Source organism: Podarcis filfolensis (assembly GCF_964270895.1).
Source record: "Podarcis filfolensis genome assembly, chromosome: 3".
NCBI classification, from domain to species: Eukaryota; Metazoa; Chordata; class Lepidosauria; order Squamata; family Lacertidae; genus Podarcis; species Podarcis filfolensis.
In genome coordinates this window covers 39,151,591-39,177,995 of record NC_139606.1, presented here as the reverse complement: position 1 = coordinate 39,177,995, position 26,405 = coordinate 39,151,591, and the positions used below count along the sequence as shown (strand labels likewise).

At 45.3% G+C, this 26,405-nt stretch overlaps 2 protein-coding genes across 3 annotated transcripts; one reads left to right on the top strand and one right to left on the bottom strand.

Annotated features, from left to right (window-relative positions):
- The first annotated feature begins 643 nt into the window (after positions 1-643).
- Positions 644-5,416, top strand: EEF1A1 (eukaryotic translation elongation factor 1 alpha 1). Of its 2 annotated transcripts, none has more exons than XM_083608147.1 (8): positions 644-1,015; positions 2,250-2,438; positions 2,946-3,125; positions 3,223-3,519; positions 3,848-3,998; positions 4,261-4,517; positions 4,629-4,863; positions 5,013-5,416. In XM_083608147.1, the coding sequence occupies exons 2-8, from the start codon at positions 2,295-2,297 to the stop codon at positions 5,135-5,137; spliced, it is 1,389 nt and encodes a 462-aa protein (XP_083464273.1). In that variant the 5' UTR covers positions 644-1,015; positions 2,250-2,294; the 3' UTR covers positions 5,138-5,416. The 2 variants fall into 2 exon arrangements, with proteins under 2 accessions (XP_083464273.1, XP_083464274.1); XM_083608148.1 differs by lacking the exon at positions 644-1,015 and adding an exon at positions 1,749-1,992.
- A 3,411-nt stretch (positions 5,417-8,827) lies between these two features.
- Positions 8,828-25,145, bottom strand: MTO1 (mitochondrial tRNA translation optimization 1). Its single transcript, XM_083608135.1, has 12 exons — positions 24,788-25,145; positions 22,130-22,329; positions 19,971-20,088; positions 18,046-18,335; positions 16,320-16,432; positions 15,742-15,932; positions 15,303-15,433; positions 14,566-14,770; positions 14,301-14,472; positions 12,147-12,265; positions 10,840-10,997; positions 8,828-9,117 (listed from the first exon to the last, which is right to left on the bottom strand). Exons 1-12 carry the CDS (start codon positions 25,014-25,016, stop codon positions 8,941-8,943), a joined length of 2,103 nt encoding a protein of 700 aa, XP_083464261.1. The 5' UTR covers positions 25,017-25,145; the 3' UTR covers positions 8,828-8,940.
- Positions 25,146-26,405: the final 1,260 nt, after the last annotated feature.

Sequence of the window (26,405 nt, the reverse complement as noted above, 5' to 3'; positions counted from 1 at the left end):
GGATTTTCATTGTTTGAAATATGGCAATATGTTTCTGTCGTTTATGAAATAAATGTAAAAGGCAGTTATAAACAATGAAAAGGCAGGGAATGCTCTTGTGTTTCCAAGCCTCGCTGATGCTCTTTGTATTCAAATTTTACAATGTGCATGAATAACATTCCTAAAAATAAATTGAAGCTCTTAGGTGTTGTGGTTAACAGTAGCTTTAAACGCAAATGAAACTTCAGAAGAAATCGAGGAGAAATATTGCTTATTTCGCAGGTAAGGCACTGCGGAGGGGAAGGGGCAAAATCTACTGCGTCTAGATAAGAGAGCGTGGGGGTTTTTTGCGTGGCGTGGTACGGAGAGATGTATGAATGAGTATAACGTAAAGAGCGGGCGAAGGATGCATGCATGCTTCGGGTGCATAGCTACGGTGACTTACGGTGTGAGGAACAGGAAGGGAAGGACTGAAGTGAAACAAAAATGTGCTTTTCGGTGAGACATGCTCCCAAGAGTGAATTAAAGGGAAGCGCCGAGGTGGGAAGACGGGTGGGAAGTGTGGGGACAGAAACTAGGGAGGACTCGGCGGCGTGCATGTGTGAAAGGAGGATACGGCCGGGGGATGGGCGCTCCCTCCAGCCAGGCACTATGGGGGGGGGATGGGCTGGGACTGATGAAAGCTGGACTGACCCGCTCAACCCAACTCTGGCATTGCAGGAGGGAAGAGGGCGTGTCTCCAAACTCTCAACGCCCTCCGCACACGAAATGCGACTTCGAGAGGGGAGAGGGACGATTCAATAGAAAGTTACGTTTCCGTGAAAGAGAGGGTGTTTTGCCCCTCTCCCTAGACGCAGCTCTCGAGGGGAGGCGTGCGGGGCGGGAGGGCGAAGGGCGGGGGAGCCGAGAAGCAGCGAATGGAACGCTGGGAGCCGTGACGTGTCTCTCAGGCCGCCGCCCTCCCGGCTCAAACTATATAAAGGGCGCCGCTCTCGGCTTCTGCCTTTTTCGCTACGGGTTTGCCGCTGCTTCAGAGGTAAGCTGGCTTTCGGGCGGGCCGCGTTCATAGGCCCAGGCCTGGGAGGGGGGCGGGGACTGAGGGAAGCCCACGTGGTCCTCGCACGGCCAAGAGCCGTTCCTGGCGACTGGTAGGGGGGCCGAGGGAGAGAGGGACAGCGGCGGTTTGAAGCCGGGGGGCGGGCGATGGTGGGGAAGTGTGCATGCGCATGCCCAGTTGCCTTGGCCGCGACCCAAATGGGTTCCTCCACCCCTGAGTCCGCCCCCCTCAAAAAATAACAATGCCCCGGTGTGTGCGGAATGGGGGGGATTGTGTGTCTCGTGTGGGGTGGGGGAGGGGAGTCCGAGAGGAGCATCCGTTCTCCTCAGTGTGCCAATGAAGGAAGGAGGGAGGGTTCCGAAGACACGTGTCGTGTTCCCTTCGGGGAGAAACGCGGCATCCTCGGTGGGGCGGGATGGGGGCGCCGGCTGCGGTCGTGGCAGGTGTGCCCCCATGATTGTCTTTAAAAAACAGCCCCGCTTTCCCATAGCGGCCTCTTCCACTGTACTCTTGCTTTAGTTCTGGCCCCGTGACACACGACGGCCCATCCTCTTCTCTTGTTACCTACAAGAGGCCCCATTTCTCGGCCCTTTCCCCCGCTTTCCGCTTAGAAGGAAGAGGGGAAAAAATGGCCGCCGCCGCTGCTGCCGTCACAAAATGGAGGGCGGGCGGGGCGCGCGTGCCAGCCAACGAGTGGCTCAACTACCGCTCCTCACCGGACACCCCCCTCCCGCCGCCCCCCCCCAATACGCGAACCTTCGGCACGCTTCGCTCTTCCTTACTCATCCCCCTCCCCGACCCAACCCGGGCTCGTGCTCGCTTGGCTTACGACACAAAGGAGCGGGAGCCGCCCTTCTCTCCCCCGCCTAAAAAAACCTCCTTCTTTCCTTATATCCTGTAATGGCCACGACGCAGTAGGGTCTTGAGAACAGTTTATGAGGGGAATTCTAGCCCAAGTTAGCCTCGTCGTGGTCGCCGTCCCCTTCTCACGCGCCCTCCCGCGGTGGGTGGAGCTGGCTTGGGCCTAGTTTCGGCCTCGATCCCTTCAATCAAAGAGAGCAGATAACCGGCCTTGGACGGCCAGCCCGCATGGCGTCTTCTACTCGTGTTGTTAACGCTCCTCTCCACTAGGGGGTTCTGCTTTAACTGCAATTTCTTTTTATAAAAGCTAGTGGTGGTTTTTTACATTCCTCTTTCCCTCCACACCTCCAAGGTGCTTTATCTGAAGAGCAAGAGAACCATCTACTAACATTCCAAAATGGGAAAGGAAAAGACCCACATCAACATCGTTGTCATCGGACACGTCGACTCTGGCAAGTCCACCACCACTGGTCACCTGATTTACAAATGTGGTGGAATTGATAAGAGGACCATTGAGAAGTTTGAGAAGGAAGCTGCTGAGGTGCGTTTGTCCCTGGAAACAATTGTCAGTTTTCAATTTTAAGTGGGTGCAGAAATACAGCTTTACGAGATACATTTTTTTCCGCTGTAAAGCTGACATTAACTTTTGAATTTATGTAGTGTTTGCTACATTGGAAGGATCCTGTGAAGTTGATTCCTTTGAGGTGTGGGCAGCTTGTGTCTTATTCCTAGTTTGTGTTGAAACAACTGTTTCCATAGAACTAAATTCTATGAAATTCATGCAGAAGAAACTAGGTGATAAAAGTTTGAACAGTTCATATTGCGTATGTTAGGTAATGGCGGATTAGCGTGTCAGTGGGTTAAGTAAGCAAAGTAGGTGTGGAATCTTTCACCGCTTTTGCCAAGTGCAATTTGCTAAACATAGCTTGTATATTATATTTCAGAGCGTTGAAGTGTGCTATCTTTAGAAACAGATTCAGTTAGTGTGTTCATTACTGTATGTCTGGTGCAAGAGACATTCATGCCATTTTTCTCCCCCTTTAAATAGATGGGTAAGGGCTCCTTCAAGTATGCCTGGGTGTTGGACAAGCTGAAGGCAGAACGTGAACGTGGTATCACCATTGATATTTCTCTCTGGAAGTTTGAAACAAGCAAATACTACGTCACTATCATTGATGCCCCTGGACACAGAGACTTCATCAAAAACATGATTACTGGTACCTCCCAGGTGAGCAAACAGTTTTAACATTTTGGCTATAGTAAAAACTAAGTACTGTATGATGATTGAAACAGTATAAATAAATTATTACATATTTTTCCCAAAGGCCGACTGTGCTGTCCTGATTGTTGCGGCTGGTGTTGGTGAATTTGAAGCAGGTATCTCCAAGAACGGGCAGACCCGTGAGCATGCCCTTCTGGCATATACACTGGGTGTAAAACAGCTCATCGTTGGTGTTAACAAAATGGATTCCACCGAGCCACCTTACAGCCAGAAGAGATACGAGGAAATTGTCAAAGAAGTCAGCACATACATCAAGAAAATTGGTTACAATCCTGATACAGTGGCTTTTGTGCCAATTTCTGGCTGGAATGGAGACAACATGTTGGAGCCCAGCTCTAATGTAAGTAATAATGCTCATCAAGAATTGTGAGACTGCAATTCAAATAATTTTGGAATTTGAAAAGAGCAATAAATGTAAGGTTTTAATAGTTGCTCATCTGATTTCTGCAGCAATGAGGAAATGATGGTGATAATAATAATAAAAAATTATTTATACCTGGCCCATCTGGCTGGCAACACATTTAACAAAATCTACATGATAAAGTTCAAAACTTGTGCAATATTCTTGTCAGAAAACTTTATATTCAGTTATCACCAGAAAGTAACTAAAATTTGCTTATAGAGCTTTCGCAGAAAAGTAACATGTTGCATTTCCTCCCTTTCTGCAGATGCCCTGGTTTAAGGGATGGAAAGTGACCCGTAAGGATGGCAATGCTAGCGGAACTACACTGCTGGAAGCTCTGGATTCTATCTTGCCACCAACTCGTCCAACTGACAAGCCACTGCGTCTGCCACTTCAGGATGTCTACAAAATTGGTGGTATGTACTATAAAAATTTTATATTGTGTTATCGGAGGGACTAGTGCCTACAAAGTAAAGCTTTCATATTAGATAATTTAATTGAACTTGCATTTCAAAAATGTAAATGGCACTAGAAGTTTTTTCATTTCTGTACATAGCTGTGCCATCTCATCCATTTGACCTCACCCACACATGGCACTGCTCCATTCCTGTTTCTTTCTCTGTAGGTCAAGTATGCGTGTAATGCCATGATTGTAAACTTTATATTTCTTTCCTTAAGGGATTGGTACCGTTCCAGTTGGTCGTGTGGAAACTGGTATCCTGAAACCAGGCATGGTTGTAACATTTGCCCCAGTTAATGTTACAACTGAAGTAAAATCTGTGGAGATGCACCATGAAGCTCTGAGTGAAGCTCTGCCTGGTGACAATGTTGGCTTCAACGTAAAGAACGTGTCTGTTAAAGATGTCCGTCGTGGTAATGTTGCTGGCGACAGCAAAAATGATCCACCAATGGAAGCTGCTGGGTTCACAGCACAGGTATTTAGCAATTCTTAATTTGGTCAATTTCAGCTTACATACAGCTAGATGGGAGTTAAACTTGCTGTATGCAGCTAGATGTAGATTTCTCTTCTTTGAACTATTCCATAGGTTATCATTTTGAATCATCCTGGCCAAATTAGTGCTGGCTATGCCCCTGTGCTGGATTGCCACACTGCTCATATTGCCTGCAAGTTTGCTGAGCTGAAGGAGAAGATTGATCGTCGGTCTGGTAAGAAGCTGGAAGATGGTCCCAAATTCCTGAAATCTGGAGATGCTGCCATCGTTGACATGATTCCAGGGAAGCCCATGTGTGTGGAGAGCTTCTCTGACTATCCTCCTCTGGGTAAGTAGGCATTTTAGTCCTAACTTGTTTATCAGGGCAGGGTTAGTTTTGGAGTAGCTGTTACTGTGTTTTCATTTTATAATTGCCCATAGGATGTAGTGTCTTTCTTTGAAGGTTTCTTGGTTGTTAACTCTCTTCTTCACACCTAGGTCGCTTTGCTGTGCGTGATATGAGACAGACCGTTGCTGTTGGTGTCATCAAGGCTGTCGACAAGAAAGCAGCTGGTGCTGGCAAGGTCACAAAGTCTGCCCAGAAAGCTCAGAAGGCTAAATGAAAATTCTGTACATCTGCCACCCCAGTCTTAATCAGTGGTGGAAGCATGGTCTCAGAACTGTTTGTCTCAATTGGCCATTTAAGTTTAATAGTAAAAGACTGGTTAATGATTACAATGCATCGTAAAAGCTTCAGAAGGAAAGGAATGTTTGTGGACCATTTGTTTCGTGGCAGTTCTTAAGTTATTAGTTTTTAAAATCAGTAACCTTTTTTAAATGGAAACAACTTGACCAAAATCTGTCACAAATTTTGAGACCATTAAAACAAAGTTTAATGCAAAGTCTCTGTGTTCTTTGGGGCTAATAGTTACACTTTGGATACTTGGTAATAGACTTGGGCCTATTGCAAAGTTCAAAGGTAAAAAGGAATTACTTTATCCTTGATACTGGTATGTTAATATTTTAAAACATTGCAACACACAAAAGGCTAGGGTGGAAAAAGCCTTCTGAACTTCTTATCTTTGCCAATATTCACCCAGAATTGAGCTGGGATCAAGGAGTTGAGTAGCTAAATTTTCTGCAGTGTTTTGGCATGCTTAATCCTACTAAATTTTTAGGATTACATGTTTGAAATCTGTCATTTTCTTATTTAAGCAAAGCACACATAGTTGGTAGCTGGTTTCTTCTGTTCCAAGATGTTAGTGTTAAGCTTTGAAGTTTCAGTGACTACTTTTAACTGTTGCTGGTTTGATTAAAGCTTTGCGTTCTTACCTTACCACACAAGTTGGAAGCTTTGCTTCTGGTAGAATATTTGTAATGTAAATTGGAATGTTATGGATTAACATGACTGAAGTCACTAAGGTTTTCTCAATAGTATTTTGCTGCTAACTTAAGAATTGTAGTAGGCTATGAAATGAGAGGCTAGATTTTTACTTGATCCTCAGGCTAGTCATTTAAGATCATGAAATTGGTAAACCTTTTCCAAAAATAGATCATGAATTAATAATTCGTGTGAAAACAGCATGCTCTCCACCCCTTTGTGATTCCTTGTGTAAAACCAGCTTCCAGTACACAGCATAGATCAACACCAACAACCAGATTCTAGGTGCTGTGCCAAACGAGTATGATTGAGAGCCTTGCTACAAAGGGGCCAAAATTGGACATTTAAAAAGTGTTCAACTAGCAGTTCTAGCTTCAGATAGCTTTAGTTTGAGTTGTCCTGTTTTCTGAGGAACACTGGACACAGTGGTAAATATTACACTATACTATAGCTTATGTTGGTTGACTTGACAGCATCGAAGGTGATCAAATTCTATTATTAAAAGTAGTCCTTGTTATACAAATAACTTGTTCTTAGTTTTTCCACCTCCAGTAAATTTGAGGCATGGGGTGTGGCATCCAAATTAAATGGCCTTGCTTTTCTGTAGTTAAACTTCATATTCTCTTAGCTTCAGCTCTGATGGATTGGAGTAATGGATATTTGGGTCCTGCTTTTGGTAGCTATCACAAATACTCCAGATTTAAAATTCTACCAGCAATTTTAGGGTGCATTCTAACAAAAGTTAAGACATTTATAAAACTGAATTCAAGGTGTAGAAGTTGTGCCATGTGCTTTATGCCTATTGAAATCAACTGGACCTTTAAGTTGAACTAACTGGATCATTGCCCTTATTCATTTCATCTAGAGTCTGACCAAATGATATTTTACCAAGTGTAACTTTAAAAGATTTTAATGAGTCGTGGGTATTGAAAATAATAATGGCAAAATGTCATTAAGGCTTTCGGCTCTTGAAGTTACAAACTCTGGCCTGCAGGAAAATTCCCTGGATGTTCATGCAAAGTGGTCTATTGGGTTTTTCCCTTTCCAGCCTCAAAACCCCTTTGCCCTAGCAGCTGAAAATTTAAGCTTGAAAAAGCAGCGTGGTACCTTGTTAATGGGCGTTGGAGTTGGCATTTTTAAGGACTGATGCACATGAATTTTGCCTTAAATAAGCAGATAAGAGTTAATGGGTGCTATCTCTCCAGTTACCTTTCTTTGCAATTTATAGTTTTGCCTAAAATGGGTCTTATATGGAATAGGAACACTTAACAAATAAGGATCCTAAATTGCACATTGTAGTCAGGCAGCTACTATGTGTGCTAAAGCAATATGCTCCTATAGGACAACTGGATAAAGATAGTAAAGGCATTCGGACAGAGGTTGCAAGAGACTCAAGGCTGAGAGTAAATTTGATTCTAAAGTGCTTAAACTGGCCATCATTACACTTTGATGTAGAGGGCTAGTTTTGCCATTGCAAAATGACCATGGTGGTTCTGTGTATTCTGTGTCTTAGAGCTAATAGCTGCCAATGCTAAACACTGCCTTTATTATTAAACCCAACGCATAGCAACGTGGACATTTTGATACATGTCTGACAATTCACTTCCAATAGGTTAGTTTGCTTTCCAATGCATATGTGATAGTTTACTTATGTTGGGTTAATGAAAAAACTAAATTTTGTAAGCAAACACTTGGACTTTTAGTTTTTATCTTCAATAAATTTGAGTCTAGAATTACTTTACCTCTATGGCTCTTTTTTCTAGGTAGGATAGCTTTTCTGTGTAGCACAGACGTGTTTGTGTTAGTTGTATCGAAGTATATAGCATAGTTAACGTGGTCTAAGGTAAAGGGACCCCTTACTATTAGGTCCAGTTGCAGACGACTCGGGGGTTGCGGCGCTCATCTCGCTTTACTGGCTGAGGGAGCCGGCATACAGCTTCCGGGTCATGTGGCCAGCATGACTAAGCCGCTTCTGGTGAACCAGAGCAGCGCACGGAAACGCTGTTTACCTTCCCTCCAGAGCGTAACCTATTTATCTACTTGCACTTTTTTGGCGTACTTTCGAGCTGCAAGGTTGGCAGGAACTGGTACCGACCTGCTGATCTGCAAGCCCTAGGCTTGTTTAACCCACAACGTCACCTGTGTCCCAATGTGGTCTACTAATTTCCAGTAGCTGTCTTTCATAACTCTTGGGTGTCCCAGAGCCCTCTCACCACCTTCCCAAGGCTGGGTAAACAGCCCACTACCTTGTCAGGGGACTGGTTCCAGGCATCATGTGCTTTTTGAACTTGTAGACTCCCAAGCATCAAACCCCTATACTTGTACTGCGCACTGCCTAAATCTTGAGAGCGCAAGCCTCTAGTTGGGTTGACTCAGAAATAATTCCCAGCTGTATTGACTGGATTTATAAACCATAGACCTCAGTTCAGTGCTCCATCTATTCTGGGTGTAAGTGTGTTCTTCCACTCCATAAACAGCAGGTAAAGACTATATTCCCACCATAGCAACACCTAACAGAGCCTTATTGAGAACAAGGTCCTGATTCTAACCTACTGATACATTTTATGTCTGAAAACAAATTTGGATTTGAGCATAAGCTTAAATAAAAACATACCTGCAAGTGTTTCAACTACTTTCAAGTAAAGGAAGCCTGTTAACATCTTTCCCTTGCTTAAGAGGAATATATGCACTAAGATGAGATTTTTTTCAGTACTATAGGTGGCAGCAAAGGCAGCAGAAAAGGAAGTGACGAGAAATTGCAAGCAGGAAACAGATTTCTCTAGTCTTTTGTTAAAAGTTTTCTTCAACACCTGATCTGACATTGCCACTTTTTCTGGCTAGTGGTGCCTTTGCGGTGTTCTGGAAGTTTTTCAGCTTTTTGGACTAATTATTCACTGGATCATCCTTTGTGTGTAAGATGACATCACTCTGGTAGCTCTTGTCTATTTATTGGATAGCAATTACATACATGGTATGTGAATGACCGGATAACCACAGGCTGCAGGAACACAAACAGTTCAATGGGTTTTGCTCAGTAAGCACTGTTCACATATCAGTAGCTTGGAGCTTTCTTTGTCCCAGCAGGTTGACATCAGGGATGGGGGTAGCAATCCTACATCTCTCACTTGTTTGCTCTGCTCTTTTGTGATGGTTCTTCACAAACCTAAGTAGATTTAGAACAGCAGCAGGTGTAACTCCAGGAATGCGGCTGACGGCGCCAATCTAGAAACAGTAACAAGGAAGGTGAGATTGCCTATTTTAAGAATTGTAACACCACAGTTCCCGCCTCCCCTTCATGTGTGTTTCATTGAAGTGATTTAAATACACACAAAGTATTCCCTGCATATCTTACCACTCGGGATCAACAGGACATCACTGAAGACTGTTGATCATTCTATAAACAGAGTCATGTTAATGAGCAAACTCCAACTGCCATTGGTCCTACTGCCAATGCAATTATTTCCATTTGTGCAACATAACTCCCTCTCTTATACCCTTCCTGTTCTGGAAGTGGGAGTTTTAACTTTCTAGCCACCATTAAAAATGAGCACTGCTAGTTTGTTTTTTAATGGCAGTGGAAGCTCTTGATAGATTATATTCCATTGTCATCAGCATTATAACAACATACAGTTCACAGCTATGGTTCAGCATTTGTGCACATGTCTAAAATAACATTTTGTTTGCATTTATTTGACTGCTTAAATTACTTAAATGATTACAAAGCCTGTCAGTATTACTATCCCCATGGTGTTGGTGCAGAAAGGTTTGCAGAAGTTCTGGCCACATTTGACTCAAGAATGTGTCTTACCCATTATGCCACACCCCCTCCTATGCATACAATGGTAGCCATTTTTTGTTGGTGTTCACAAAGGAATACATTTTATGACTTTTTTGGTGTGTGTGGGGGGAGACTGCCTTACATGTTCAAACTGGAAAAAGACACATAAGCTAGTCTGAAGCATTCTGATAAGAGAACAACAAAACAGGTGAAATCAAAATGGCAGGCAAACTTTACCATATTATCAGCATAAAGGTAAAAGGTAAAGGTACCCCTGCCCATACGGGCCAGTCTTGACAGACTCTAGGGTTGTGCGCTCATCTCACTCTATAGGCCGGGAGCCAGCGCTGTCCGCAGACACTTCCGGGTCACGTGGCCAGTGTGACAAGCTGCATCTGGCGAGCCAGCGCAGCACACGGAACGCCGTTTACCTTCCCGCTGGTAAGCGGTCCCTATTTATCTACTTGCACCCGGGGGTGCTTTCGAACTGCTAGGTTGGCAGACGCTGGGACCGAACGACGGGAGCGCACCCCGCTGCGGGGATTCGAACCGCTGACCAAGCGATTGGCAAGTCCTAGGCGCTGAGGTTTTACCCACAGTGCCACCCGCGTCCCTATTATCAGCATGTCTATGCTAAGTATACATATTTATAGATTATAAATTATTATACATAATCTATATATTTGCACAGAAATGGGCTTTAAGAATAAAGAATAAAAAGGCCCACCAAGTTAAGTGTTTTTTCTAAATCTCCCTTGATGTTTTAATTTTCAAATTTTTAATAAGGCCAGGAACACAGTGGTGAAATCTTGTGAAATGCCCCCCCACTCCCCCCCCCCCCATTTTATTTCCCAACTTAGAACTGGAATTCTCTTAGCACTTTCTATGTAGTCTCTTAACAGCTAACAAAGTTGAAGATTCACTCTAAAGGCAGAGCTGTTAACCTAGCGAAGCCCCTGCTTACTCAATTTTCTGCCTTTGGAAATGACTAATGCTTTCAAGGTACATTTTAATAGCTAACCCCCTACACATTAATGCTGGGTTGCTTGACTACAATTCCGGGTCACAATGGCTAGTGCTGGTAGGAGTTGGGAGTCTGGCAGCATCTGGAAAGCCACAGGATCCCTACTCCTGCATTCAGCAAACTCCCTCTACCAGCACCTTACCGTCTGGGGACGGTGGGAGTCCAGCTTCTCTCGCACTTCCTGAGAGAGTGATGCATCGATGGCAAAGTAATCCAGATCTTCTGGCAGCTGAAGAGCCTCATCCTGACGCACTTCCTCTATTTCCAACCTCTGAACGGACACATGCCATTCATAAACAGCTTGTGAGAAGAACAAAGAGAACGAACAGAACAATATATATTTCGGTTCCTGAAATTGATTCTGATTATACAGATAAAATATAATGGCTAGAATTGTACAGGATGTGTTCCTAGTGTGCGAAAAAAATCCAAGGGTCCCCAGGCATGCACCTCCAGATGGTAGAGACATCAGGTGCTATCCTGGCACCCGGGCATATTCACTTGATCACAAGTGGCCGATAGACATTAGCAAAATGCACCTGGCAAATTTCGAATGCTGGTTCCACTGTGTTGAATGGGACTTACTCCCTAGTAAAGATGCTTAGGTTTGCAACCTAAACAGAGCAGATTATATCAGATTTACCGTATTTTTCGCTCTATAGGACGCACTTTTTCCCCTCCAAAAATGAAGGGGAAATGTGTGTGCGTCCTATAGGGCGAATGCAGGCTTTCGCTGCAGCCTGCAGAGTGAGAGGGGAGAGCCCCAGCGCCAGCCCCACAAGGTCGGGGGACAGAGGGAGGCGGAACGCCGCCATCCCGCTGTCTCCCGAAGTGGTTTGGAGGCTGACGGGGAGACCCCGCCGCCAGCCCCGCAAGCTCCGGGGACAGTGGGGAGGCGCAGCGCGTCTCCCTGCTGTCCCCGGACCTGGGCTGAGGGCAGGCGGCAGGGAGAAGAGCGCTTCTCCCCGTTGCCTGCCCCGCAAGCTCCGAGGACAGCGGGGAGGCGCAGCGCGTCTCCCCGCTGTCCCCGGACCTGGTCTGAAGGCGGGCTGCGGGGAGAAGAGCGCTTCTCCCCGCTGCCGGCACCACAAGCGCCTGGGGGGGAAATAATTTTTTTTCCCTTTATTTCCCCCCAAAAAAACTTGATGCGTCCTATGGGCCGGTGCGTCCTATGGGGCGAAAAATACGGTACTCCTGCACCATGGGAGAGAAGGAAAACAGGGCCACAAGCTATCTGAATAAGAACATAAAGCCTAATTGTGTTCTTGGACTCGAGGGAATTTATGTTCTGAGTTAGTTCCCAAAGAAGCAAGATCTACTGAGCACAAGTGTGTCAAGTTAGGACAGAAATGGGGGCCCTCCATCTGTTGCTGGACTACAACTCCCATCACTGTCCATGCTGGCTGGTACTGATGAGAGTTTTATTGAGGGCTTGCTAGTCTTCCATACCTTCTATTTTCAGCCTTTCTGCCAGTTGTCTCCATTCAGCAAACTTTTTCAGAGGCCCTGGGACAGCTCGTGACAAAATCTCCATATTGGCCCCCTGATACTGAAGGATGTCCAGGGCACTAAGCAAAAAAACCAAAACAAAGCAAAAACAATTCCTGTGAAATTATGTGCAAGATGCGTTGAGTGCTCTCGTTATAGAAAGGTGGGATCTAAAACAAGTAAGTCTAAGCTAGTACCCATTCCCATGGAACTTCAAGGAAGTTTACAAGACCTCAGGTTTGCTCAAAATATGGTATCACTATCCAGGAAGCCTTAAACACATTGTATTAGGGATCATTAATGCACACACAAAAAAATGGCTGATTCAACTTAAGAAACCTAAAAGCCAACAATGAAGATCACAAAAACTTGGAAAGAAACTATACACAATAATATGGGGACAGCATTAAAAAAATGGCCCTGTATAATACATTGAAATAAATGATAAGGTAGGTTATGTAATGGAAGAAACAGCATTTCAGCTCAAGGGCACATAGAATTTCTTCTCAATCAGTTTTTTTTAAGGCCCAATGCTTTTGCAACTGCAACAAAATTAGGCTTAAGGAAGCTGGTTCGGGGGCTAATTAAGACTGCAGTCCTATACCTATTTACTTGTGCAATATTGTTTTCTGAAGCTGCTAAAACAAACTTTTCTGAATCCACAGGTTTGCCAGTGTGTTTGTTTTATGTGGGCAACAAATCCCAGGCCATTTTAGCCAGACCCTTGCTCCCTATCACAAATCATGCTGTGAAACCTGAACTCTGCTTATGTGAGGTACCAATTAGAATATGGTTAAGGGGGTTACTTAATTCAAAGATAAAAGCAAAAAGCCTCAGATTTTCTAGGACTGCTTTCCTTTTTTCCACAGAAATAAATTTTGAATTCCCCCTTGATTTTATGTGGTAATAGTGGTGGGGTACCAGGTTAACAGTTTTACATTAGGATTTGAAACTGAAAATATGGCCTAGCTCTAGGAGTTTGTTTCTACAGGCCATTATGACGATGTTGTTGTTGCTTAATCATGTCTGACTCTTCGTGACCCCATGGACCAGAGCACACCAGGCACTCCTGTCTTCCACTGCCTCCCGCAGTTTCATCAAACTCATTTTAGAAGCTTTGAGAACACTGTCCAACCATCTCGTCCTCTGTCGTCCCCTTCTCCTTGTGCCCTCCATCTTTCCCAACATCAGGGTCTTTTCCAGGGAGTCTTCTCTTCTCATGAGGTGGCTAAAGTATTGGAGCCTCAGCTTCACGATCTGTCCTTCCAGTGAGCACTCAGGGCTGATTTCCTTCAGAATGGATAGGTTTGATCTTCTTGCAGTCCATGGGACTCTCAAGAGTCTCCTCCAGCACCATAATTCAAAAGCATCAATTCTTCGGCGATCAGCCTTCTTTATGGGCCAGCTCTCACTTCCATCCATCACTACTGGGGAAACCATAGCTTTAACTATACGGACTTTTGCCGGTAAGGTGATGTCTCTGCTTTTTAAGATGCTGTCTAGGTTTGTCATTGCTTTTATCCCAAGAAGCAGGCGTCTTTTAATTTCATGACTGCTGTCACCATCTGCAGTGATCATGGAGCCCAAGAAAGTAAAATCTCTCATTGCCTCCATTTCTTCCCCTTCTATTTGCCAGGAGGTGATGGGACCAGTGGCCATGATCTTTGTTTTTTTGATATTGAGCTTCAGACCATATTTTGCATTCTCCTCTTTCACCCTCATTAAGAGGTTCTTTAATTCCTCCTCACTTTCTGCCATCAAAGTTGTGTCACCTGCATATCTGAGGTTGCTGATATTTCTTCTGGCAATCTTAATTCTGGTTTGGGATTCATCCAGTCCAGCCTTTTGCATTATAAAATCCCACAAATCTCACCGAGTCACTGGTGAGGCAAGACAAAAGAAAGCAATGAAATCGCTTCACCTTTCCACAGAAACACTCTTGACAGCTTTGTACATTCTCCCCCACACAAACACCATCACAAGAAACTCTATGAGTACAGACAATTAAAAAGGATAGAGAGAGCGGGTAGATGTGAGGTATATGAAGTTTCTGTATGAATCTGTGCTTCTCTAAAACAAAAACATTGGGGGAGGGAATAAGAGAGAGACTCATACCTGCAAGGAGAGCTACGACCGGCACTTATTGCAATCTCTGGTATGAGCTTGGCCCATTTTGCATTGCTGAACTGAATAGATTTCAGCATTTCAAGTCCTTCATCTAACACTGCTTTCATCTGAGATGCTTGCTCATACCGCTTTTGAGACACACAGCCAGCTTCATTATAGCCTTAAAGAGACCAAAAAGGTGCTGAGGAATTAGGAAAACTGTGTGCAATTGTGTGGTTTTTTTTAAAAAAAGGCCTCTGGAGGAATTGACTACCTCGGAAGGTGAGTCTGCTGTCAGCGTTATCTGGCCTCAGAGACATCCGAAACTCCACTCGGCTGGTGAACATGCGGTACGGCTCACTGGTGCCCAGAGTAGTGAGATCGTCAATCAGAACCCCAATGTACCCCTCTGTGCGGCTGACAATAAATGGAGGTTTCCCAGTGACCCGCAGACTGGCATTGATTCCAGCAACCACACCCTGCCAGAGAGCAAAGAGATTATAGATCACAGAGGAAACCACTATATATACTAGACACCAGAAGCTTGGTCTGCTTGATCTGTTCAGTAGCTCTGTGTCTACGATAAGGAGACTGCTTAAGCCGTAGATACCACATGTGACTTTCCCACCATGTATCCCAGTTATCCAATGGCATGCTAAAAGGTGTCTTAGCAGAATAAAATCGGCAGAAGCCAATTGGCAAGGGCTCATTCCCTGGACATAAAAAAGTAAGTTTCAGACATGTGTACAGACACATGTTCTGAACAAATGCTCTTGAAATCGGCATTCCACAACCTGGTGCCTTCCAATGTTTTGGATCAGAATTCCCACCAGCTCCTTCCTGTAGGGTCATGCAGGCTGAAGCTGATGTGAGTTGTAGTCCAGAACGTCTGAGTTGGAAGAAGGCAGGGTCAAAAGACCTGTGACTGCAAGCTGCTAGTTATATCATCACGTTTGATACTGCAGAAAGCATTTCACAGCCACGGCCCACTTCCCTGCAGGTTCTCCTCACCTGAGCTGCAGCCTCTTCGTAGCCTGTGGTGCCATTTATCTGCCCTGCAAAGAAGAGCCGCTGGACGAGGCGAGACTCAAGGGAGGCGGTCAGCTGACGTGGGTCTAGAAAGTCATATTGCACTCCATAGCCTATTAGGACAGATATAGGTGATAAAAGGTTTATTGATTCCAGCAACCACACCCTACAACAGAGCAACATGGCTACAGGCAGCAGGGGGAAAGGATGCATGCTGCATTGTTTCAAACCTTTCTGTAAGATAAAGGCTTACAAAACCATACGTCTGGTGATCAGAAGACATGCACAGCCATGTGCTGGTGGGCAATCAAGTAACATCCCACTTGACATGAGGCAGACAAACCTCGGCATCCACACACACTCCCACATGATATGCTGCCTATATAGCTCCATCCAACTGGACTTCCTTCCCACCTCTCACCTGGCTGTACCATTTTTGCTTTTTCCAAGCCCTTAATATGGGTGATGAGCTCCTCCTGGATCTCAGATGGCAACGTCAGAGATATTCCCTGCGGGTAGATGACGTTGGAATCCAGACCCTCAGGCTCAAGCCAGACCTGATGTGCGCGATTTGGAAAACGCAGAACTTTCGACTCTAGTGAGGGACAGTACCTAGAAACAGGAGCAACAGCAGGCCATGTTAGGATGCTGACACGGAGAAGAGCCCAAACATGAAATTTCAAGAGACTGGATAGGTTTCCTTATTGCTGTACTCCTCACCCACAAAAGCAGGTGTGGGGAACCTTTGGCCTTCCAGATGTTGCTGAACTACATGTAGTTGAGCAACATCTGGAAGGCAAAATGTCTCCACCCCTGAATTAAACGAACTCTAAGCCTAAACATGTGCAACTGCATTTGCAATATTCTTGCCTATCGGTCTTGCAGCTATCATCCCCATCCCTTTTCTTCCCATCAGGGTTCAGACTTTCCCCCCTTCTTTCTTTTCACGCTATGTACACCGAGAGCACTGTACATAAAATAATATAAACAGGGATTTACCGGGGTCCTCTTGTTGTCTCTCTAACGTGGTTGTTCAGGTGAAGGTTCTCATGGATGATTTTCTCCACTTTGGGGTTTGTGTGTGTCAGGTAACATGACAGCTGATCTTCTGGCTGAAACAGAATCACTTGCGTTCAGTGAGCAAATCAGGGTAGCTTTGAAGCATGCCAAACTGTTTTCACAGTCATCTTGAGAGAGATCACTTCAGCCCGCACTCAGCCATTATCGTCATACCACCTGAGCATACCCAAGCACTGCAGCCTTAACCTTTCCCAGGAAACTATACCAATCATTGGGTTACACTCAACGAAGCACTAAGAAGATCATTCCATTAGGCAAGCAGATATTCCTGTGGTGATGGAACCATTTCCTGCCCTCCATGCTGTTTTTGGGGTTCTTCTGACTCTCTGGAGCAGATTTGGTGAGGGTGTAGTGGGAAGAGGAGTGGGGAGGGGAATCTTGTTGTACTAGCAGGTATCCTTGTGCTGGCTTCTGCTAGTGCAACAAATTAGTTGAATATGGCCCCTAATTTCTCCTTAATACTATTGGAGAAATGGAAGCACGAGTAGGCCCCAATCTAGAATGTATCTCCTGGGAAGAAATCAAAGCAATTTTACTTCTAAGCAAGCAAGCTTGAGATCAGAAGGCTTAATGATTTATCAAAGGTCACACAGAAAGCCTTTTGTGAAGTCCAGTGACCGAGATCTCCACACCAACCTAGAGCTATCCTATTAGATAGCGACTTATCCTTTGGACCTTTGAGCCCTCAAGTAAGCCGTACCACTGCTCTCAATTTATGAATGGACTCCTTTAAAAGGGCAGTGATGATTCTAAAATGGTTCACACTGTATTTCAGTAATACAATGGTACCTCGGGTTACAGACGCTTCAGGTTACAGACTCTGCTAACCCAGAAATAGTACCTCAGGTTAAGAACTTTGCTTCAGGATGAGAACAGAAATTGTGCGGCGGCCCCATTAGCTAAAGTGGTACCTCAGGTTAAGAACAGTTTCAGGTTAAGAACAGACCTCCAGAATGAATTAAGTTCTTAACTCGAGGTACCACTGTAATTTCCTGAATAATTTCCTGACTGCTGACACTTTTTTTGGCTCCAGCAGCTGTAGTAGCTCAAACTGTAAGTCCATGAGGATGTGCTAACTGTTTCTGATGGTTTTCTGCATATTGCAAACTGCTTTGAGATTTATAAATCTAAAAATGAAAAGCAGTATATAACTAAAAAAAATTATTTTGAAACTTTTTGACCAATATAAGAAGTCCACTGAAGAAGAAAATAGTGACCTGCAAAAATGACAGGGCAGATATTTCAGGGACAAAGATCGCTGGTGAAGCAGTGTGTGATGGTTAAAAATTACCCTCAGTTCTTCTACGTATGTATGAGGGCTGATATTTCGGGAATAAAACTTGTCAATTTTGACGGTATACATCGTCACCGGAATGTGCCAGTATTTAAGGGAGGATTTCCATCAACTCCTTGCATTACTGTCAGCAGCTTTTAACAGGAATAGACAAATATGTTGATGATTTAGGAGAGCACCCCCATCTGTGTAACTGGGGATAATTTCTGACACAGCCATTTCAAAGAAATCCTCCTGCATGCTGAAAACCACAGCACTGCCAGAGTAATACATATCACTTTAAGGAAGAGAAACAGAGACTCCTGGTCATAAACTTCAACGGCTGATTACTTCCTCAGGACTCCTTCGCACCTTAATCCACACAGATTCACTAAGGAAGCTGAACGGCACAGGAGAGCTGTCCGCGGGATGCCTCTCGAGGACACTGAAGTCAATGGAGTCTTTCACTAGTCGGGGTGGAGTTCCAGTTTTTAACCTTCCTATGGTAAATCCAAGTTTCTCCAGAGTCTGAGCAAGGCCGACGGAGGGCTGGTCTCCCATCCGCCCGGCAGGATACATTTCCAGTCCAATTAGGATCATGCCCCTCAGAAATGTTCCCGTGGTTAGAACAACACTCCCAGCATGCACTCTCCTTCCGTCTTCTGAGGGGAAAACATGGAGTGAAACAGAGCGGAGTTTAGAATACCTGCTGCTGCCCTAATTAGAAGTAGCTTCTTTCCCAAAGAGGTTTTATCTTAAACAATAGTAAATTCAGTAAATAAAAGAGCTCACTTGTAATGCATCAGTAGTTCAGTGCTCATTTCTTCTCTTTCCAAAATAGATATTATCTTGAACAATTGCAAACGCAGTAATAAACAGTCCACTTGTGATATACTAGTGGTTCAGTGCTTGGACGTCGTTCTGGTAATCTGACGTTTCATCGCTAAAGAGCTTAGTCATCAAGCTTTGTAGTAAATAATATACAAGAGAAGACAGTTTGTAAACGACTTAAAGCAGGGGTATATATGTCCCCTTCTGCATATTTCCATCGGGAGGAGCATAGAAAAGTTGTTAAAGCTCCTTTCGTTAAACAAACTGAAGGACGTCATCCTCTTTCTATACTCCTCCCGATGGAAACATGCATTTGTTTAAGATAAAATCTATTTTGGAAAGAGTGAGTATCTTTTCCCACCAGGACACAAGGAAGTTTGAAGTTCAGCACAGTCTTATTCAACGACAGAAAACATTTTTTTTTTTTTGCAGTTTGATATTACATAAAACCCTAAGTTTATGTTGCTGCCACTTAAAGACAGCTGCTTATCCTTCAGTTTCACACATATTACAGAGAATGAGAGAGATATGTGCTTATCCTCTGTATAAAATCAAGTCTCTCATGATCATCCTACTTATTCTATCTGTTGTTTTCTGAACTGTAAACATCTAAGTGCCTCATACTAACTAAACTACATAGTCCAGAACAGCATAACTTTCTGCAGTGGAATGACAGTGACCTAGAAAAGGCTAGATAACCTACTGAGTCAGAGGTTTTCGTTACAGGATTCCCAGTAGCCCAGTCTGCCTATCTGTAACCTAGGAAATCCTTCCAGTAGCACCTTAGAGACCAACTAAGTTTGTTATTGGTATGAGCTTTCATGTGCATGCACACTTCTTCAGATACATGCACACGAAAACTCATACCAATAACAAACTTAGTTGGTCTCTAAGGTGCTACTGGAAGGATTTTTTTATTTTGTTTCAACTACGGCAGACCTACACGGTTCTTTATTTACTGTAACTAGAACTAGGAAATCCTATTTTCTGTGTCAGGGTAGTTTCATACAGCTATTCTGAGACGGTGAAGCTACAATCAAACACCCTAAGTATCCAGCCAGCTTTTAACACCAAGCCCTGATGTTTTTACAAGTTCAAAAATGGCCATTCAATATGCATTGCAAGTGACAGTTGCAAATGTGGCTATTAGTTCATTAAGGACTAGATTAAGATCAGTTATAAATCAACTCTTTGGAAATAATGATGGGTTAGATTCCCTGGCTCACATTGCATGGGCTTAAAAAATGAGGTAAATAACTTAGCTAATTTCCCAACCGATCTGCTTTTCAAGGCAGCATCTAGAAAAAACTACTGGGTTCTTGTGCCACTTGAGTTCTCTGCAGAGGTGAGGTCTCCCTCCTCCTTTTACCTGGAAGTGGTTTTTGCAAGCTGCTGTCATGGAAAGCAGACCCTACACAAATGGATGAAGACTGCTGCTTCAGGATGCAGCTTGCCGGAATACTGACCCAACACGACTCCACTGACGCAACATTTGCCTGGATGATCCGATTCTGGGTCTGTCAGTAGAAGATCTTCCACAGAAGCTTCACAAACTGTCAGAAGTGGGGTTTGGAGAATTTCTTTCTACTAGGGGAAAAAAACCCTGTTAAAGGAATTTACACACACACATGATCTTTTAAGGACTCATAAGCAAAGGCGAGAACCTCCAGTAACATGGCTGCGCTACTGAGTTCCTAGGTTCCCCCAGTTTACTGCAAGCCTCGCTTGCTAAGGAACAGCTGGGAGTGCACTTAAAGGTTTCCGATTGCTCCTTCGCAGCTCTGTCATTCCCTGCCCCACCTATGATATCAGCTGTGGGGCAGGTGGGAACTGTTTGGAGGGAAAATAGGGTTGTGGGTCAAATAAAGACCCCAGACCCACAGCTTTGACAGACCAACCCTATTCAAGAGTGAGGCCCTTTCCTGCCTGAAGTAAAAGAAGGCATAGCCAATGTCTTCCATAGTCGCAGTAAATATTTTGGTTTATTAAATTAGTTTTTAGCATTATTAAGTTTAAGTTTTTGAAAACAATAAATGCATTAAATAGCCACAGTCAGCTTGAGAATTATATCTAATAACACAAATAATGAAGACTAAAAAGGCTAAAAGCCATATATAGTCCACCATTGCCAAATCAAGGATGGAAGTCTGATCTGGGCACCTCCTTTTCCTCCCTCACGAGATTTTACCAAAAAGAGAAGAACTGAAACTGCACAAGCATTTATGTTCTCATACAGCACTTTTCAAAGTTGTCCCACTCAAGTGCTTGTTATGTGAGTACAGAATGTCTCATTCAGAGAATGCTGAATTAACACGGTGTTTTACATTTTAAAAACAGACATTGGCTTGGTTGTAGAGAAAAGCCAGCAGAAAGGGGAAGGCAGAAGGAAACTTTCTCCCTTTCCTCTCCTCCCACAGTAGCCCTCTGAAAAGCCTTTCCTAAGAGTCAGGAGACCCTTATTTGGAGGCACCTGCTGGGAATCCGTACCTGCCCTTCCCACCCAAATCATTCACCCCACTTCAGGGTGGCTGGTGCAGTTTCTGAAAGAAGGTGAGGCAGGAAATTCACCTCCTGTCAATGTTTTTCTGGATCCACTCCATAATTTTACAGTCATGTTTTTTTAAATACAACTCTGGTGTAAAATGCAATTGTAGATTATGTTTTGCAGGGATTTTCTTCTAAGTTTCCCAATATTACTGTCAGGGAACTGCCATCGGAGCCGGAGGTGGAAGGAAGGCTCCAGAGGGATGCCAGAGAGGGTCCCAGTAGGGAGAGAGGCAGCCCATCTGCTGGGGAAGGAAATCAGCGTAGCACCAGTGGAGAAGGGGGGCAGAAGGGGGAATCGGCGAGGGGGCTCCAGGACTCCTCGCCGGAGACCAGCGGGGAGAGCACGGGTCCTCCGCTGCCCACACCCTCCCTGCGCAGAAGACTTCCGTGCAGGGAGAGTAGGAGGAGACTTGGCATCAAAGAACTTCTTTGCTGGAAGAAGTTCAAGAAACGCCCACTGACGGATTCTGCCAGCGATTGAGACAGGCACGGCGAGAGGCTGTCCAGACAGAAAGGGTTCACCCAGGTAACCTAGCCAGGAGTGGCAACAACTTACGCACGAGCAACCCCTAGAACCATTACAATTACGTTTGAGTCTCCATTGCTGTATATCCAATGACACTTGTTTGTTGGAATAAGGAGCCATTCCCCCCGCCCAGTTAAGTTTACATTCCAGGTTATTTAAGCATGACAGAAATAAGTTGCCTTTTCCAATCAGACTTTCGGATTTAAATGTTTTGTAAATCATTTTGGGAATTTGTTGAGTGAGAGGTAACTTGAGCATTTTAAAAACAAACCAAATTACTGGATAACGCCCTCACCACCACCACCAAATGTCAATCAAGATTCCATGCTCTGATTAGGAAACATTTTGGTCATTTCCCCAATATTAATGGTAAATGAAATGTACATTTTATTATATCTGACACACACACCCATTCACATGCTTACCTTCATCAAACTGACAGTGCACTCATAAACATGTATACTTGAATAAACCCCACTGAGTTCCATAGGTAAGCATGCATAGGGTTGCCTCAGAAGCCTTCCTCTCCTCTCTTCCTATCCACATTCTCACCTGCATGTTCTCTTTATAGAGCTCTCTGTCAATCTGGGCTCGGAGACCCCAGACGGCTGGTCCCTTGCATTTATTTAGCACTTTGTAATGCACTCCCGACTGATCACAGATTCGTGCGCAGAGCCCGTCCAGTGCGTCCACTTCCCTGACCAGATGTCCTTTTCCAATTCCACCAAAGGAAGGGTTACATGACATTTGCCCTGGACAGCATAACAAATGAAAGGCATCTAACTACAAGCAAACAACCAACAGCTTTTAGCCCGACCCCATTTCCTATGCTCCAAATTGACATGAATGGCAAGCTACTTGTCAGGGTGCATTTTTTGGTGAAGAAAATACTGATTTGATGTGTAAAGATCTTTCCCATTCTAATTGACCCATGAGGTTTCCGGAAGCTTCTCTGTGTAATACAAGCTGATGCAAGCTGGAAGTTTCTAGCTGACATGCAAGTTTCTATTCTGCCTAGCAAGAGGCAGAGGGTTCCTCTTTCACTCAAGGTCATGCTGACTATAACAATAGGCCAGAAGGAGCCTAAGTTTCACTTTCTATCTCTCTTTCCTTCTGGTGTGGTGTTCTCTATACAGTGGTACCTCTGGATGCGAATGGGATCCATTCCGGAGCCCCGTTCGCATCCTGAAGTGAATGCAACCTGTGTCTCGGGACTTCCGCGCATGCGCATGACGTCATTTTGAGTGTCTGTGCATGCGGCGAAACCTGGAAGTAACGCGCTCCGTTACTTCCGGGTCACCGTGGAGCACAACCTGAAAATGCTCAACCCGAAACTACTTCAACCTGAGGTATGACTGTATAGTATGCTTAGTGTTAAGGTTTTAGTCTTATTAGAAATTATTGGCGGTTAAATTAAGTGTCACAACTGGATTTTCTATGGACAGTGCCATTTCTGAATGTATTGGATTTGTGACCATTATGCTCATTTGCCTTCAGTAGCAGTAAAGCTCTGCTAGATAAAATATTAATTGCCTCTGGTCTATTTTTGGGGAATCCTGCAATATGTTTAAGTTTTTACTCTACTAACTATACATTGGAATCTGCTCTGGATCAATATGAGTAGAATTCATGGCAGTACTGTACCCCTCTAGACCCAAAATCAGGGGTCAGCAAACCTTTTCCGCAGGGGGTCAGTCCACTGTCCCTCAGACCTTGTGGGGGGCTGGACTATATTTTTTTGGGGGGGGATCTACCCCCCACGACTCTCCCCTCCCTTCTCCACAGCACTGGACGAGCCCCAGTGACTGCTTACCTGTGCCCTGCGAGCGGCAGGGGCTGGCGGCGGAACGATGAGCAGCACGAAAGGGCTGTCTCCACAGAGAGACTGCTTAAAATGGCGCTCAGCCAACCACGGCTCAACAAAGCCCGGTCCCCTTCCTCCTCTAGGCAGGGCGGGAGAAGCCAGGAGGAGGGAGGGGGGAGGCGGTGCCACGGTGTGTGTGTGGAGGGGGGAAATGGCGCAGCCCGAACGATCAGGATCCCACGCCGATCCACATGGCGATTCCCAGACCATCCGACCCATGCCCAAAATTGTAAGAGAAAACCAAGATGCCTTACTTCTGCTTATTTTTAATTCTCTAATTCTAGCAATCCTAGATGCAATATACATCAAAATGTCAGGGTTTTGTATTTGTTTTAAAAATGCATTTGTTTTTATTAATCTGTTCTACAGATCCAATCACATATGGATGTCCAAAAACGGGAAGCAACTTCATTTTGCAAAAAATGAAATAAGTATACTGTCATTTATTATTATCTTATCAACCAACAACACTGCTGCTGTTATGTTTCTCTGGTAGCTCCATTCATAAAATAAACATTTAGCAAATGGATTAAAGGTGATGTTGCCATGTCAGGTGTTGGGAAAAGTTCATGTCTCCTGATAAACAAACCCTTTGTTGTTGTTTAGTCGTGTCCAACTCTTCGTGACCCCATGGACCAGAGCACGCCAGGCACTCCTGTCTTCCACTGCCTCCCGCAGTTTGGTCAAACTCATGCTGGTAGCTTCGAGAACACTGTCCAACCATCTCATCCTCTGTCATCCTCTTCTCCTTGTGCCCTCCATCTTTCCCTACATCAGGGTCTTTTCCAGGTAGTCTTCCCTTCTCGTGAAGTGGCCAAAGTATTGGAGCCTCAGCTTCACGATCTGTCCTTCCAGTGAGCACGCAGGGCTGATTTCCTTAAGAATGGATACGTTTGATCTTCTTGCAGTTCATGGGACTCTCAAGAGTCTCCTCCAGCACCATAATTCAAAAGCATCAATTCTTTGGCGATCAGCCTTCTTTATGGTCCAGCTCTCACTTCCATACATCGCTACTGTGAAAACCATAGCTTTAACTATACAGATCTTTGTTGGCAAGGTGATGTCTCTGCTTTTGAAGATGCTGTCTAGGTTTGTCGTTGCTCTAGCGTTTTTCTCCCCATGTAAGTAACATATTATGGAGAGATAATGAGAACGTACTTGCTAGCCCTGCATGTCCTGCGAGCTCCACCATCATGCTTTCCAAGTGTTAGGGGAAGGAACCCTGCTGAGGTCCACTGTGCTACCTGCCCTGGCAGAAACTTTGGCAACCTGCATCCCTCGGCGGGCGTCCTGTGCACCCACACCTGCCGGCTCCCACTGAGAAGTCAAACCAGCTCCCTGCTTACCTATGGTGTCCACCTTGTGCGTGACGAGCAGGGTGCGGGCTCCCACCCTCGCCGCCGCCGCCGCCGCTTCAGTGCCGGCGTGGCCACCGCCGATCACGACGACGTCGTACTTGGAAACGCTGGAGGGGCCGGCGGCCGCCAAGGTCACCTCGCCCCTCGCGCACCGCAGCCACGTCCCGGGGTCCGGGGGAGCGGCGAGGCGGCGCCAGACGCGCCTGAGCGGCAACATCCCGAGGCCGGACAGAAAGACCCGCCGAAGCTCCTTCAGGTCGGCGCGGCGGCGGGAAGGAGCGCGGGACGCGCACCGACTACTCCGCGCCACGCAAGGGCGCCGCCATCTTGCCCCGTGACATCGAGACGGCCGGCTCCACCCGCTGCGCAAGGATCGGGGCGCTTCCCGCATGCGCGCCTGCAACTGGACTGGAAGGATCGACCGGCAGGAGTCGCGGTGGGAGGCTCTTTCGAAGGGAGCGCGCCGTTCGCCGCCGGCCTTTTATTCAAAATACGACGCTGAAAGTGCGCTCGTGAAGAGGTCTTCTCGCTCACCGAGCGGCAGGCTGTTGCTGGCAGAGAGGGCGGCATGCATCTGTTCATGGTTTTGTTTTTTACAGCAGGGTTTCCCGGGGGGCAAGAACACAGCAACTTTTCTTTTCTGGATTGCAGCGCTTTCTGTTGCTCTTTGAACTGATGCAGCTGTCGGCATCTTTGGATGCTCCTTGATGGTGTGCCACAGTGGAGGCGGGTACATGCAGCTGTGTGGGGGCTGCAAGTTTTTCTCCTGTCACCGTGACACCCTGATGCAAAAGCTATTACTGTATTGGGGACTCTCAGTCCAACATGCAGCTACGAGTCATAGGAACTTTGCCAGAAGTGGAAACCGCATTTAAACGCATGGATATTCCATCCCTGTAAAATCAGACGCCAAAACATTGAATTGTAGGAAAGCTTTATCCAATGGGTGAGCTGCTGCAAGTAGCCAGCAAAAACTGTCAGCGTGGGTCACGTTCTCATCTAAAGCACATGGCTTCCTCCAAAGAATTATGGGAAGTGTAGTTTGCCTTCCACAGAGCCACAGTTCTCAGCACTGTTAATTAATTCCTGGGATTTTTTTGCAGGAAGCCATGCAACTTAAATCTATGATGTGTGTGTGACCATGGTCATCTCTGCAAGGGAAACTGCTGCACATGCTCCTTCCCCACTATGGAACAAACTACTTTAGGTCTCATTAAGTGTTTCTGTTTCATCATAGGAAAAGTTCCTGATAGGCTAAAATCTAGGTGCAGAGGAAGGGGGAAAGGGTTACTTAACTCTTTCTCTGCCATCTGCCTATCCACTAAAAACTGCCTCTACCCACTTTCCAACTTGTAGGGATAAGATATGGGTGAAGGACTAAGTATGTATAGACATAAAAGGTAAAGGTAAAGGGACCCCTGACCATTAGGTCCAGTCATGGCCGACCACGGGGTTGCGTCGCTCATCCATGCAATAGTGATGTGCTCTTATTTCCTGTACTGCACTAGAAAAAAACAACGCAATTGTCCTCTCTTTCCTGCACACAGACATCAGAAACAGGAAGGAAATGTGCCGCCATCTTTTTTCCTATCCAGTACCTGTGTGA